General features: G+C 38.9%; 1 protein-coding gene across 2 annotated transcripts in view; it reads left to right on the top strand.

Moving 5' to 3' along the window:
* The window catches only part of mdn1 (midasin AAA ATPase 1), a 181,032-nt gene that overhangs the window by 130,015 nt on the left and 37,023 nt on the right, over positions 1-13,994 (top strand). For both annotated transcript variants that reach the window (XM_063040373.1, XM_063040372.1), the window contains exons 71-78: positions 133-242; positions 998-1,071; positions 2,243-2,423; positions 3,938-4,091; positions 5,177-5,323; positions 11,615-11,741; positions 12,103-12,208; positions 12,843-12,958. In XM_063040373.1, coding sequence (XP_062896443.1) covers positions 133-242; positions 998-1,071; positions 2,243-2,423; positions 3,938-4,091; positions 5,177-5,323; positions 11,615-11,741; positions 12,103-12,208; positions 12,843-12,958 — 1,015 coding nt within the window. The remainder of the gene's footprint in view (positions 1-132; positions 243-997; positions 1,072-2,242; positions 2,424-3,937; positions 4,092-5,176; positions 5,324-11,614; positions 11,742-12,102; positions 12,209-12,842; positions 12,959-13,994) is intronic.

Genomic DNA, 13,994 nt, shown 5'->3' with positions numbered 1-13,994 from the left:
TAGAATTGTTAAATTATTCCTGTAAAAATTTAAAACCTATCTATTGATGATTGGATAATTTGTGCATCTTTCCTTGGGCATATGTATGCATTAAATGAGTAATGACATTTCACAATAAAATCTTCATTTTAGATGCCTTATGCAGTTTACTGTGGAATTTGTACAACTACTACAAGCAATTTTCAGAGACCATTGCTGCTAGAATAACTGAATGTCGTAGTCCAATAGAGAAAGAATTGAAGGTATCAATGCAAATTTACTGACTGTGTTCTTTAAAGTGACAGTAAGTCCGTAAAATAGATTGCTGACAATTTTTTGTCTCCGGCTGTTGAGTACAACTCGGAGGTAGTTTTCAGTTGCATTGCTGATGCTTGTTTGCTTATAGGTTTGGGTGTGTTATTGCCTGGCATTATTTGGCATACTCAAATTTTGGAGGTGAAATTGGTTATTTTTAAAGGTTTTGGAGCCCTGTTCTTCACTAATAGTACATTTTGGACATGGGCTGTAATTCAAAGACTCTTGCAGTCAATTGTGCCTGTACCAGTTCTTTATATTAAAATAAAAATATTTTGAAATTTAAGTTTGTATCAGCAAGAGACCTGTCTGGGGTGATGTCCTTTGTATTGTGTTCCCAGTTGTCATGCAGGGTTTCTAGCCAAATTAGGCCAGGATGTTGTCCCTTTTTACAGGGTTGTAGTTATCCTGTTAATTCACAGCCCACCCCACAAGATCTCTGGTTTTGCAGGAAATTTGGTGTCCTGAACCAGTGTCTGATTCAGGACACCAATTGAACAGGTGTCAATCTGCCCGAGTTTTAGGGCAGATTTCTTTTTCCTTTGAAATAGAGTGTCCTGTATCCATCATACATTTCTGATGTGCTCTCCATCTCTTCGTAGGTAGTGCTGCAAAATGTTTTACCTTTTGAGTTTAGAAGTATTGTACTGATGTATTGTTTTGCCCTGAATTTCACTTCTGACTTTAATCATTTTGTCTCCAGGACTACATTAGGATTTGCAGATGGAATGATGTCAGTTACTGGGCTGTAAAGCAGTCAGTGGAGAAAGCGCACAGGTAATTATGGCTGTTGGAGGGTTTTAAAAGAAAATGTTAATTGGGACTTCCACAAAACAATGTAGAAAACCTATCAAGAGCTGACTATTCAAAAACACATTTTCTAAATGTACCCTTTAAATGTTTCTGGAAAGCAAAAGCATGCCATTTTTGTTGATAATAAAACGTGTGGTTTTGCTGCGGTCCTTCATCCAACGTAGATTTTGCTGTTATTTCTTAAGCTGAAATATGGGTCAAGAAGTTTCTGTTTTACTTGGTACAATTTATAGCTTGCTATTGCATGGTGTAATTGAGATGAGTGCTGTTGATGCATCTTGGGGGATGCAAATTGCAAGGGAAATCAGAGTTGAAAACCATTTGCAAATGGATTACCCAGATCGGAGAATCTCAACCCAAATGGCAACCTAGGCCAACTGATCCAAATAGTTTATTTCTGTGCTCGGTGTTCGTTGTCTAGTAAATTATAGATTTTGACTTTTTTTTACAGGTAAACAAGAAATTGCCCAGCTTATCTCAGCAATGGGATATATTCATTTATATAATTTCTGCTGTGGTGTTTGAGTTCCTTAACACATTGTGCCATCAGTTGAAGCATGGCCTATCAGAGAGCATAAATGCTCAGGATGTGATTGAAGTCTGCGTTCATTGTTAACCAGCAGCCTCAGCTTTTTGCTGATATAAGATTTGATAGATATTATTTAGGTAAATAATCAGCACTGGATGGATATGTTTGATGATCTCCAGAATAGTTGTGATGTTAACAGTAGTTAGAAGTGTATTACGCTATGTTCGTATGAACAGTCATAGGGACAGGGTTTATACATTTAGCTGCTGACCCTGATTTCCTGAATTTGTTTCACGATCCTTAATGCTATTGTTTCCGAGTCAACTCAAGCCTTCAGTTAGCTCTGAATCATTAGTTTTAGGGATATGAATTTTTGATTACCAGGATATTCTAGGGAGGAAAGCTGCTCCTGATTTCACTCAACTGCCTAAGCAAAAAGCAGAACAACAAATTTATGCTTTTCAGTCCTCATGATGTGACTCCTTAAACAGATTGTGAACCTGAACTTTATCCATTCTGTCATTACATTGTGCTAGTTGTTCATTTTCCTGAACTGATACAGTACTCCAGATTTATCTGTCTCATTGACTTTGTATGTGCTTGTAGGACATTGTTTAAGTTGATGAAGAAGTTTGAAACTGCTCTCCAACAGCCATGCCGTCCTGCATTAACAGAGATGGGAAGAACTGGAAATTTGGGTAGTTTTGACCAACAAAAATGGACCAAGATAGAAAAGCTAAATTGTACACTAAGGAAAGTTTTCACAGAAAAATGGGATTCAACACAGGTATATAAGCAGTAGCTTTATAGCATTAGCAGACTATGAATTTATTACCTGTTGAGCAATAATAATGGTGAAAAAGAACAATGAGTATTGAAACAAATTAAGTTATTGAAACTGGTTTGTGATTGACAGATTCTATGAACGTTATTTATAAATTCTTTTAGCTTTCTAATGTAGAATTAACCATGTTTTGTTCTGAAATCTTAATGCCAACCTTTTATAGTTGGGATCTGTATGTGGCATATCATGTCATTTTGGCTTAATGCAATTTCAAACCAGTTGATTGATTTTCACTTGGTGTCTCATTTATTCCTTTGCTCCTTTTGAGTACCGGCCGTAGTTCAGCTGGTAGTACTTACTCTGAATTTGAATTTCACTCCAACAGAAGATCAAGTGTAATACTGAGGGAGTGCTAGGATTTTTTTTAGATCAGACTTTGAGTATCTGAATCATTTTTGTTGCATCAAGTAGCTAAAACGTCGCATGGAACGACTATACAGAAGTGTGTCAAAAGGAGCCTCCATTATCATGAAGAAATGGTTATTACCCTATCCCATTTATGGGAGCTTGCTATGTGAATATCAGCTACCATGTCTCTTACATTCAGTAGCAATACCTGATACGTACTAAATTGGCTCTACAATACTGAAAGAGATGTGAATAATGCAAAAAAAATTCTATGTTTGTCTTTTAGAAGTATCACTGTACATCCTGGGTACATTGCCTCTGAAGTTATTGCTCAATCTAAATTTCAACCTTGCCCAGACTTCAGAAATTCTCAACTACTAATAGCTTTATTTGATCTGGAATGTTGCCAAAATGCTGTATTAACTTTAGGTTATTGAAATTCGGATTATATTTTACCTGCTATTTCCAAACTTTAGTGTATTTAAAAGGAGTTTTTAATGCATACCTTTGTTAGCTTTGCTTACCAGTTTGTTCAATACCTTTTGTTATAATGTTTTTTTTCTTCTGTTGGAAGTAAATGAGTAAACTGCATGGCAATTATGGGTGGCCCTCTATATCTGTTCTCATATTCTTAACAGTAGCACAACTTCCAATTCCAGGTTTACTGTGCCCTCCATCTTTCATTGTGCAAAGTTATTTCCAGTTAAGCTATATATATATTTCCCTTCAAGCAAGTGTCTGAAATGCTCTAGTCAAACGTAAATGGAATTAATGTAGTTTAATTGGTTTTTCTTAGTACAAAAGAGGTGTGCTGTTTTATCAAAATATATTCATACTTAATGTATGTTAAAATAATAAATCTTGTTTCAAAGAGTTTGGAATAAAATTGATAATTACTATTTGAGTAAGAATGGAAAAAAAACATGGTCTTGATGGTATAAACTTGTTTCATTATTTTAAATACTTAATTGGTTGTCAGCGCAGTTACAGTTGAACATTATGGGAACTTTGAAAGCAAGATGTTGTAACTGATGCAGTGGCGTTTGCCTTTTGACTTTAACTTTGTTGTACACTTTCTTGATTTCTAATACTATTGAATGATATTTCAGGCAATTTTTCCTAACTTGGGAAAAAACATTCTTTATGCAAATTCTCTTCAGACTCATCTGCCAGTACTATGTAAAAGGATGAGAAAACTGTGTTTGAAGCTGGTGATGAAAAGTTCCCTTCCAAGATTGGTGGAAAGTCTGGATCAATTTGCAGGTATTAAAAGATGAAGCTTGACGTTCCTTGCCCTTGTATTAGCAGGCACCTGTCAACTGCAATCTGAATATAGATCTAAATGAAATGTCCAATAGCTTAAAAAGTCATTGCTGAAAGTTCGGTTCTGCTAAGAGTATTGGTTATCGTTGTACCAAGGCTGAGTTGGAGCACAAAGTTACAAATAAATTGGGTGATGAAAACCTGACTTAGAAAAAAGATTATTTGCAGAGACTCATTGAGCATTCCTTGAGCAGCAAGAGATTTGAAAGATTTGAAAGAGAATTGGAAGTGGACTTTGAACTACAGAATCCCTTGTCTGGTATTTTGTGGATAATACTTGAATTGTTACATTTCATGAATTTATCTCTCACTGACTTAAGGTTATGGCTTATAAATTCTTGTTCATATACACTATGAATAATAATTTTCATCCATGAAAATGCAGAACTGGCCACTGCAGGTGATAAACTGGAGGTGAAGTGTATAGATGAATTAGGGGGCAGCTAGGTAACCATATGAAGAAGTATTATGCTGCTAAATTTAGATGTGAGAATACCAGAAAGGCATTAATGCTGGTATTTGGGCCTAATAGGCCATTTTTATTCCATATAACTTGCAAGTATATTGAGTGGGAGAGGGTGGTGTGGGTAGAGGAACAAAATGCTGCAGGTACGGAATAACTGAAGTAAAACTAGATGTGCGAATGTTGCCTTCATTCAACAGACTGGTCAACTTGGAAGAGAAATTTAAGGTTCACTTTTAATTTTTGATGGGTGATTGGAAAAATATTCATGGAGCAGAGTCGCTATCTGCTTTTACTCTCTCCCCTGATGCTACAGAGGGATTCGTATTTCCTGTTTTTAGTTCTATGGGTTACTTGTATACAATTGTATTTTACTTTACTGGTGGGTCAAACGAAGACACTTGGCACATAATATTGCTGCCATGATCATGGACCATTTTCAAAAATGCTTTTCCTTTACCAGTAAATATATTTCAATGGTGAGAGTGGAACAATCAGAGATGTTCTTGTTGACTATCCAGAGACTTGCCAAAAATTGATTAGTCTCTCCTAATCAATATAGGCGATGTTATCACTGGAGCACAACACCTCCAGGCTCTTGTGGTTGATCAGAATGCTGATAAGGATGTACAGAAATCAGAAGTCAAACATATTTTGATGCAGAAGCAAAGGGCATTGGCAGACCTCTTCAAGCATCTTGCTGAGATTGGTGAGTATAACGTACTGTGTCAAGGAACAAAGGCTCCTGGATTTTGCTTTGGTTTCTTTTAACTTGAATATGTTTACTTCTTTCAGCCAACTTGGGTAACTGATAAAACAGATGTTAACTAATTCAGAATCTCTCTCTGTATTGTATGAGCACAAATATTCATGTAAATGATAGTTTCTGACCAATGACTTAGGTTCCTGAATTCTATTGCTTCTTTTGTACCAGTGCTCACTTTCCAGCTCAAAACACTAGTATAAGGATCTCCTGTTGGCCAAACAATTGATCCTTCTCCCTGCTTTGGCAAGGGGTCTTTCACAGGATAGTTTCTGGAGTTCCTGCTGCTCCACAGCAAAAACTACTTCACTATTATTCTCTTTCTTTTCTGCACTATTATGCTTTACTTCTGTTGGTTTGAACTTAACTTGGCTAGACAGTGTTGACTTTTTTTTTGGCTCTGGCCCAAGGCTATAAAGTAGCATTATCTCCTTGTTCTTCCAAACATGGACTTGCCTCTGATACCATTCCTTTTCTTTTCTCAGACCATTTTAAGCCAGTTTAAGTCAGATAGTGTGCTTGGGGTACTTGAGATACAGACTGCTCTTTCGTAAGTCTGCAGCAGGTTGGTTGTTGGTAGGGTCTTTATGATCACCTCCATTTACTCTGATTCGGCTACCCCTGAGCAAGAACCCTAGTTCACAGAATAGTTCACAAAGTGGTGGGGTAAAAACAGTCTCTCAAAATCGTGACTTCCATTCCTTCCAGCACATGGTGTCAACAAAGGCATTTGTTTTGTCTACTTCCACTGTCTTTGAGTTCTTCCATTTAGTTGTTTTGCAGACTTTAAATTCCTGCATGGCCGGCAGCAACAGTTAACATCCCCTGCCAGCTGAATAAATTACATCTGATGGAATCAATCACATTAATGAATACTGCTCTGTTAAAGGAATAGAATAACTGAAATACAGATGCAACATCAAGCTATTTTAAAGAAAATAACAGCAGAAAAGCAGTCTTGAACTTCCAGGAGCACCAAGTTGCCCTGAGCAGTTACTTTGGCGAAAACCTCCTGACAGATATTCACAAATATTTAAGCCAATTAAAAATTGGACTGTGAGTAACTTGGTTGAACAAAAAGTAGATTACTTTTGAGCGACAAGTTTTCGCCCCCACTTTTGGGTGCTCTGGCTAAGATTTTTGAAGAAATTGCGAGCTACTAGATGACTGGAGGATGGCAAACGTGGCTCCTCTTTTCAAAAAAGGGCAGTAGGGAAAAGCCTGGAAATTATAAATTTGTCAGCTTAACATCAATAGAATCAGAATCGAGTTGCATCAATATATTGGGCCCAGCACATATCATCCAGGATGTTGACAACCAGGAAAATTATAGGTAAAAAGTTCCAAGGACAGGATTAATTATTACTTGAAAAGACAAACTAATCAGAAATGGTCAGCCCGGCTTGGTCACGGGCAGATCTTAGATGGACAATCTGATTAAATTTTTGAGGAGATAATAAAACCTCTAGATGTTGTAGGTTGTGTGGTTTACATGGACTTTAGTAAGGTCTTCGAGCGATTTAAGAGATCAGCCCAAAAGATTAATGGGATCTAGGACATTGCATCCAAAATTGGTTTGGTAATAGGACATGTGATGGTAGTAGGTTGTTTATAAGATTAACATTAAGGCATCAGATTTGTAACCTTTGCTGTTCGTAGTACTATATGTGAATGATTTAGGTGTGGTTGTAAGAGGAATGATCAGTAAGTTCGTGGGTGGAGTGGTAGAGTTGTGGACTGTGTGGAATGTAGTTTTAGGCTATGGGGTGAAATCATTGTGCAAGTGGTAATGGACTGACAACCGGAGTTTAACGTGATAGGATGCATTTTGGGAGTACTAATGACGCAAATGCATCTTGGCTTTGATGACTATGGCCAAGTTTGCAGATCATACAAAGGTAAGTGGAGGAGCAGCTAGTGTTGAGGAAGCGGGGAGCCGGCAGAAGTACTTGGACAGATTAGGAGAATGGGCAAAGAAGCGGCACTGTAGGGAAGTGTCTGGTTGTGAACTTTGGTAGAAAGAATAAAGGCACAGACTGTTTTTTAACCAGGGAATGAATTCAGAAATCAGAGGTGCAAAGGGACCTGGCAGACCCAGTGCATGTTAGTATTCATTTCAAAAGGATTGGAATATTAAAGCAGGGATATAATGCTGATGCCTTATAAGGCATTGGTCTGGCCACATTTGCAGTACTATGAGTAGTTTAAGACCCTTATCCAAAAAAAGCATATGCTGACGTTGGAGGGGATGCCGAGGAGATTTACGAGAAAGATCTGGGGAATGAAAGGGTTAATGTTTGAGGATCATTTGATAGCTCTAGGCATGTACTCAAAGAAGTTTAGAAGAAAGAGTATGGATCTCATTTTAAAAACTACCAGATGTTGGAAGGCCTAGCTAGAATGGATGTGGAGAGAATGTTTGCAATAGTGAAAGAGTCTAGGACCGGAGGGCACAGCCTCAGAATAGAAAATCTTCCTTTGGAGCAGAGACGAGGTGGAATTTCTTCAGTCAGAGAATGATGAATCTGTAGGATTTATTGCCAAAGGCAGCTGTGGAGGCCAAATCATTGGTTGCATTTAAAGCAGAGATTAATAGTTTCTTGTAAACACGAGGAATACTGCAGATGCTGGAAATTCAAGCAACACACATCAAAGTTGCTGGTGAACGCAGCAGGCCAGGCAGCATCTCTAGGAAGAGGTACAGTCAACTTTTCAGATGAAGGGTCTCGGCCCAAAACGTCGACTGTACCTCTTCCTAGAGATGCTGCCTGGCCTGATTAATAGTTTCTTGATTAGTAAGGGCATCAATGGTCATCGGAAAAGGCTAGAGAATGGGGTTACAATGTTAAATCAGGAAATCAGCCCATTGAATGATTAAATGGGTCAACGAGCCTACATGTCATGGTCTTACCATGAATGGTGAGGTCCTAGGGAGTCTTGAGGAAATGGCATATCCTTGAAGGTGGCAGTGCAAGTAGTAAAAAAAAAAGGGCATGCAGAAAGCTGGCCTTGACAGTGAGGACATTGGAATACACAAGCAGAGAGGTTATGTTCCACCATTGTAAAACTTTGGTCAGACCTCAGCCAGAGTACTACATGCAGCTCTATTTATCATACTATAGAAAGAAGATGCAGAGGAGATTCTAAACGCAAACAAGTTAGTCCTGACGAAGGGTCTCGGCCCAAAACGTCGACTGCACCTCTTCCTATAGATGCTGCTTGGCCTGCTGCGTTCACCAGCAACTTTGATGTATGTTGCAGAGGAGATTCACCATGTTTGGCACGGAGAGTTTTCGTTATGTGAAGAGACTGCAGAGTGTAGGTTTGTTTCTCATGGAGGGGTGATGTGATTGAAATACATAAAATTGAGGCTCGTCGATAAGTTGGACGGCAGGAATCTTTTCCTCTTCAGAGATCATTAATAGAAAAGGACAGATTTAGGCCGAAGAGGTGAGAGACGTGGAGGGGATATTAGGGGGACCTGTTTAACCTAGACAGTGGATAGTGCTTGGAATACACTGCTGGAAAGAGTTCTGGAAGGGAATACTGACAGCATTTAAGAAATGTCTGGTCAAACATTTGAATAGCCTGGGCATTGATAGCAATGGGCAAAGCGCTGCAAGATGGTGTTAGCATGGATGAGTGCCTCCTGGTAGCAGTGGATGTAGTTGGCCAAGCAACCTGTTTCCAAGCATGAATCTGTCTCTACTTGTCTGACTCTTCAAGCCGTTGCTCCCAACTGAAATGAATGGAGTTGCTGAACATTATACATGGTCTAACCACGTCTGTCAGATAATTGTGGGAACTGTTGGATTCCCGAGGACCCTGATTTTGAAACGGTCTTTGTTGATAATTGCTGACCTTATGGAAAATTCATTGACTTCCCACATTTGCACATAATTAAATGCATATTCATAACTTTTGCACTGTCAGAGACAGATGCTGATGGTTTGCAACTTTTCTGCAAAGAAAGTTTGGGATATTATATGAAGCATGGTAAAGCAGCTTATCACTTGGCTTCCCACATTGCTGAGGATTAAATATGGTGAATATTTCAAGGTTCATTTACAGAGTTAGCCGTTAAATGTCATTAATATGATTTCATGTTCAAAAGTAACTGTGTTTAATTATTCATTGATACATTCATTTGAGCTATGCAGCCCAGAAATCCTTGATTTTACCCTAGACTAATCATGGATAATTTACAGTGACCAATTTACTTACTGGTAAGTCTATGGACTGTGAGAGGAAACCGGAGCACCTGCACAAAACCCACGCAGTCCAGGGGATGGGGTATAGACTCCTTACAGATGATGTCAGAATTGAACTTTGAACTCCGACATTTCAAGTTGTAATAGTGTTATGTACGAGCCATATTTTGTTCAAAACATTTAGCTAATCTCAGAACACTTATTTAAAATATCCCTGTTTTCTCACTGACATTAAAATCTTAACTGCCTGTTTCGTGCAGTATGTTCACTATTAGAATCTGTCCAACTGTAGAGAACAGATAATTTACAAACCCCATTTCCAGAAAAGATGGGATATTTTCCAAAATGCAATAAAAACAAAAATCTGTGATATGTTCATTGACGTGAACCTTTATTTAACAGACAAAAGTACAAAGAAAAGATTTTCAATAGTTTTACTGACCAACTTAATTGTATTTTGTAAATATACACAAATTTAGAATTTAATGGATGCAACACACTCAACAAAAGTTGGGACAGAGTTAAAATAAGATTGAAAAGTGCACAGAATATTCAAGTAACACCGGTTTGGAAGACTCCACATTAAGCAGGCTAATTGGTAGCAGGTGAGGTATCATGACTGGGTACTAGCGTCCATCAAAGGCTCAGTCTTTGCAAGCAAGGATGGGTCGTGGCTCACCCGTTTGTGCCAAAATTCATGAGAGAATTGTTAGTTCAAAAGGAACATTTCTCAACGCAAGATTGCAGAGAATTTAGGTCTTTCAACATCTACAGTACATAATATTGTGAAAAGATTCAGAGAATTCAGAGACACCTCAGTGCGTAAAGGGCAAGGTCGGAAACCACTGTTGAATGCGTGTGATCTTCGAGCCCTCAGGCGGCACTGCCTAAGAAACCATCATGCTACTGTGACAATTATAGCCACCTGGGCTCGGGAGTACTTCAGAAAACCATTGTCACTCAACGCAGTCCATCGCTGCATCCAGAAATGGAACTTGAAACTGTATTACACAAGGAGGAAGCCATACATCAACCCTGTGCAGAAACGCAGGTGAGTTCCCTGGGCCCGAGCTCATCTCAGATGGACCGAAAGACTGTGGAACCGTGTGCTGTGGTCAGATGAGTCCACATTTCAGCTAGTTTTCGGAAAAAACGGGCGTCGAGTTCCCCGTGTCAAAGATGAAAATGACCATCCAGATTGTTATCAGCGAAAGGTGCAAAAGCCAGCATCTGTGATGGTATGGGGGTGCATCAGTGCCCACGGCATGGGTGAATTGCATGTATGTGAAGGTACCATTGACTCTGAGGCGTATATTAGGATTTTAGAGAGACATATGTTGCCATCAAGGTGACGTCTCTTCCCAGGACATGCATGCTTATTTCAGCAGGACAATGCCAGAGCACATTCTGCATGGGCTACAACAGCGTGGCTTTGTAGACACAGAGTGCGTGTGCTTGACTGGCCTGCTGCCAGTCCAGATCTATCACCGATTGATAATGTATGGCGCATCATGAAGAGGAGAATCAGACAACGGAGACCACGGGCTATTGAGCGACTGAAGTCTTATATCAAGCAAGAATGGACAAAATTTCCAATTGTAAATCTACTACAATTAGTATCCTCAGTTCCAAAACGATTAAAAAGTGTTATTAAAAGGAAAGGTGATGTAACACAATGGTAAACATGCCTCTGTACCAACTTTTGTTGAGTGTGTTGCAGCCATCAAATTCTAAATTTGTGTATATTTACAAAATACAATTAAGTTGGTCAGTAAAACTAATGAAAATCTTTTCTTTGTACTTTTGTCAGTTAAATAAAGGTTCACGTGAATTAACATATCACAGATTTTTGTTTTTATTGCATTTTGGAAAATATTCCAACTTTTCTGGAAATGGGGTTTGTATATCATTGTCATCATTCCTTATCCATCAACTTCCTTATTTCAGAAATTTACATTGTAAAGTGGAGGTTCAAACTTTGTCAGCAAGCTGCAGCATATTTAATCTTGTGTGCTCTCTTTAACAGGTCTGTCTTACCGAAAAGGATTGGCTTGGTCTCGAACAAAAGATCTTCAGGACATGCTATGTCTGCGCCCACTAGATGTGAAAACAGCAATAAAAATGGTTGAGAGCAGCGATGAGTTAGATAATATGTATGTTACCAAAGCATTCAGGAAAAGTTGATTTTAAAAAGTGCCGAATAACAATGCTCAGTTGTAGGGTGGGCAACTGCATGCCAGATGCATTGTTATACATTGGTTTGATACAGGCTGTCTCCGCATGATGAGCTGTTAATGATCATTCTGCTGCTGTGTGCTTTTGGGGTGTATATTTATCAAACCCTGCAAATGGGTGGGAGTATGAGTACGAGGGATGGGTTGTTATGTTCACTCTTCCCCTGCCCAAAATCACAACTTTTCATTACATAAGGGATTCACTTTCATTAAAAAGGTCTTGTTTCTTTCATAGTTTTCTGTTTGACATGTCCTGAATTGATGTTTGCTAATGTTGCAGGCTGCTCCAGGAAATTGCTGCCACATGGGATGGATGTCAAAAATATTTCTATCAGTCCCTTGCACGACGGACTGCACTCCAGACAGCATTACGTACTCCTACGAAAGTAATTATGATCCTTCATTATATGAGCCTGAATTTATAGAATTTCAACAACGTTGTCAGTGGGTTGTGGTTGAGAGGGATTTTGGGATGTGGTATGATGTATGAAAACAAAGGTCTTTGTAATTGTCATGATACCAACTTCTAATTTTTGTATTTAATACGATTGTCTCCTATTAAAAATGCTGATGTTATTGCCATGATTTATTAAACAACACAAGTATTGTTGTGCTGTAGCACCTGTAAACGAAGATAGTTTTGATGTATCTATCAAATACAACAGTCTACTGTCAGTGGTATTGGACTAGCAATGCAACAGTAGTGAATGGAATCCCAATAAGAATTAATAGAGAACACTCAAAAGTTTTAATACTTTTGAGTTTTGGGGTAAATAACTTTGGCATGTTGACAGGTGGATATAAGTATTAATTTGTCTGTTTACTAAGGACTAGACTGGTTCTTCACAGTACAAGCTGCATTGAGAACAAGATCAGAGAAAGATTGAGAGGGCTAGGGCAGGTTACCTTGAATAGAGGAATATGCTTAATGACCTAGGCTTTCTCCTTACTATAATCAGTTGGATTTTGCTGTTACATTTCTGTTTTTGGTTTATATTTTGGGCTGCTTGGGTTTTGTAGGAACTGAGCCTGAGTACAGTTGAACGTTGTCAAGGATTTACTGCTCATCTATTGAAACTTCTGATCAAACAAAGGCGGCGACTAACTGGACTAACTGAGCAGTGGGTCAGCTTGAGGTATGTTGTGTGACTTCCTCATGTAAAATGATGTTTCTATTGATATAAATAGACTACAAAATTCCTCTATGTGTTTGTTCTTACTAAGGAGAAGGTGCTTGGAAAGCTGAAAGGTCTGAAGGTAGATAAGTCACCTGGACCAGATGGACTGCACCCCAGGGTTTTGAAGGAGGTAGCTAAAGAGGTTGTGGAGGCATTAGTAATGATCCTTCAAGAATCACTAGATCGTGGAATGGTTCCAAAGGACTGGAAAACTGCAGATATCACTCCACTCTTCAAGAAGGAAGGGAGGCAGAAGAAAGGATATTACAGGCCAGTTAGCCTGACTTCAGTGTTTGGAAAGTTGTTTGGAGTCCATTATTAAGAATGAGGGTTCAAGGTACATCTAAGTACACGATGAAACAGGCCAAAGTCAGCATGGTTTCCACGAGGGGAAATCTTGCCTGACAGATGTGTTAGAATTCTTTCAAGAAATAATAGGCAGGCTAGACAAAGAAGAATCCGTGGATGTTACTTGTATTTTCAGAAGGCCGTTGACAAGGTGCCACACATGAGGCTGCTTAGCAAGATGAGATCCCATGGTATTACAGGAAAGATACTAGCATAGATAGAAGATTGGCTGACTAGCAGATGGAGAAGAGTGGGAATAAAAAGAGGGCCTTTTCTGGTTGTCTGCCAGTGAATAATGATGTTCTGCAGGGTTGGCATTGTGACCCCTTGTTTTCACTTTATATATCAGTGATTTGGATGATGGAATTGATGACTATGACCATGTTTGCAGATGACATGAAGATAGGGCAGTTAGTATTGAGAAAGCAGGGAGGCTACAGAAGGACTGAGACAGACTTGTAGAATGGAAAAGAAATGGCAGATGGGATACAGTGTCAGGAAATGTATGGTCATGCACATTGGTAGAAGGAATAAAGGTGTAGATTATTTTCTAAATGGGGAGAAAATACAAAATTCGGAGGTGCATGGGAGTCCTTGTGCAGGGTTCCCTGAAGGCTAACTTGCAGGTTGAGTTGGTGTTAAGTTG

The sequence above is a fragment of the Mobula hypostoma genome, chromosome 2 (assembly GCF_963921235.1).
Source record: "Mobula hypostoma chromosome 2, sMobHyp1.1, whole genome shotgun sequence".
NCBI lineage: Eukaryota > Metazoa > Chordata > Chondrichthyes > Myliobatiformes > Myliobatidae > Mobula > Mobula hypostoma.
This window is presented reverse-complemented; position numbering and strand designations above follow the sequence as displayed.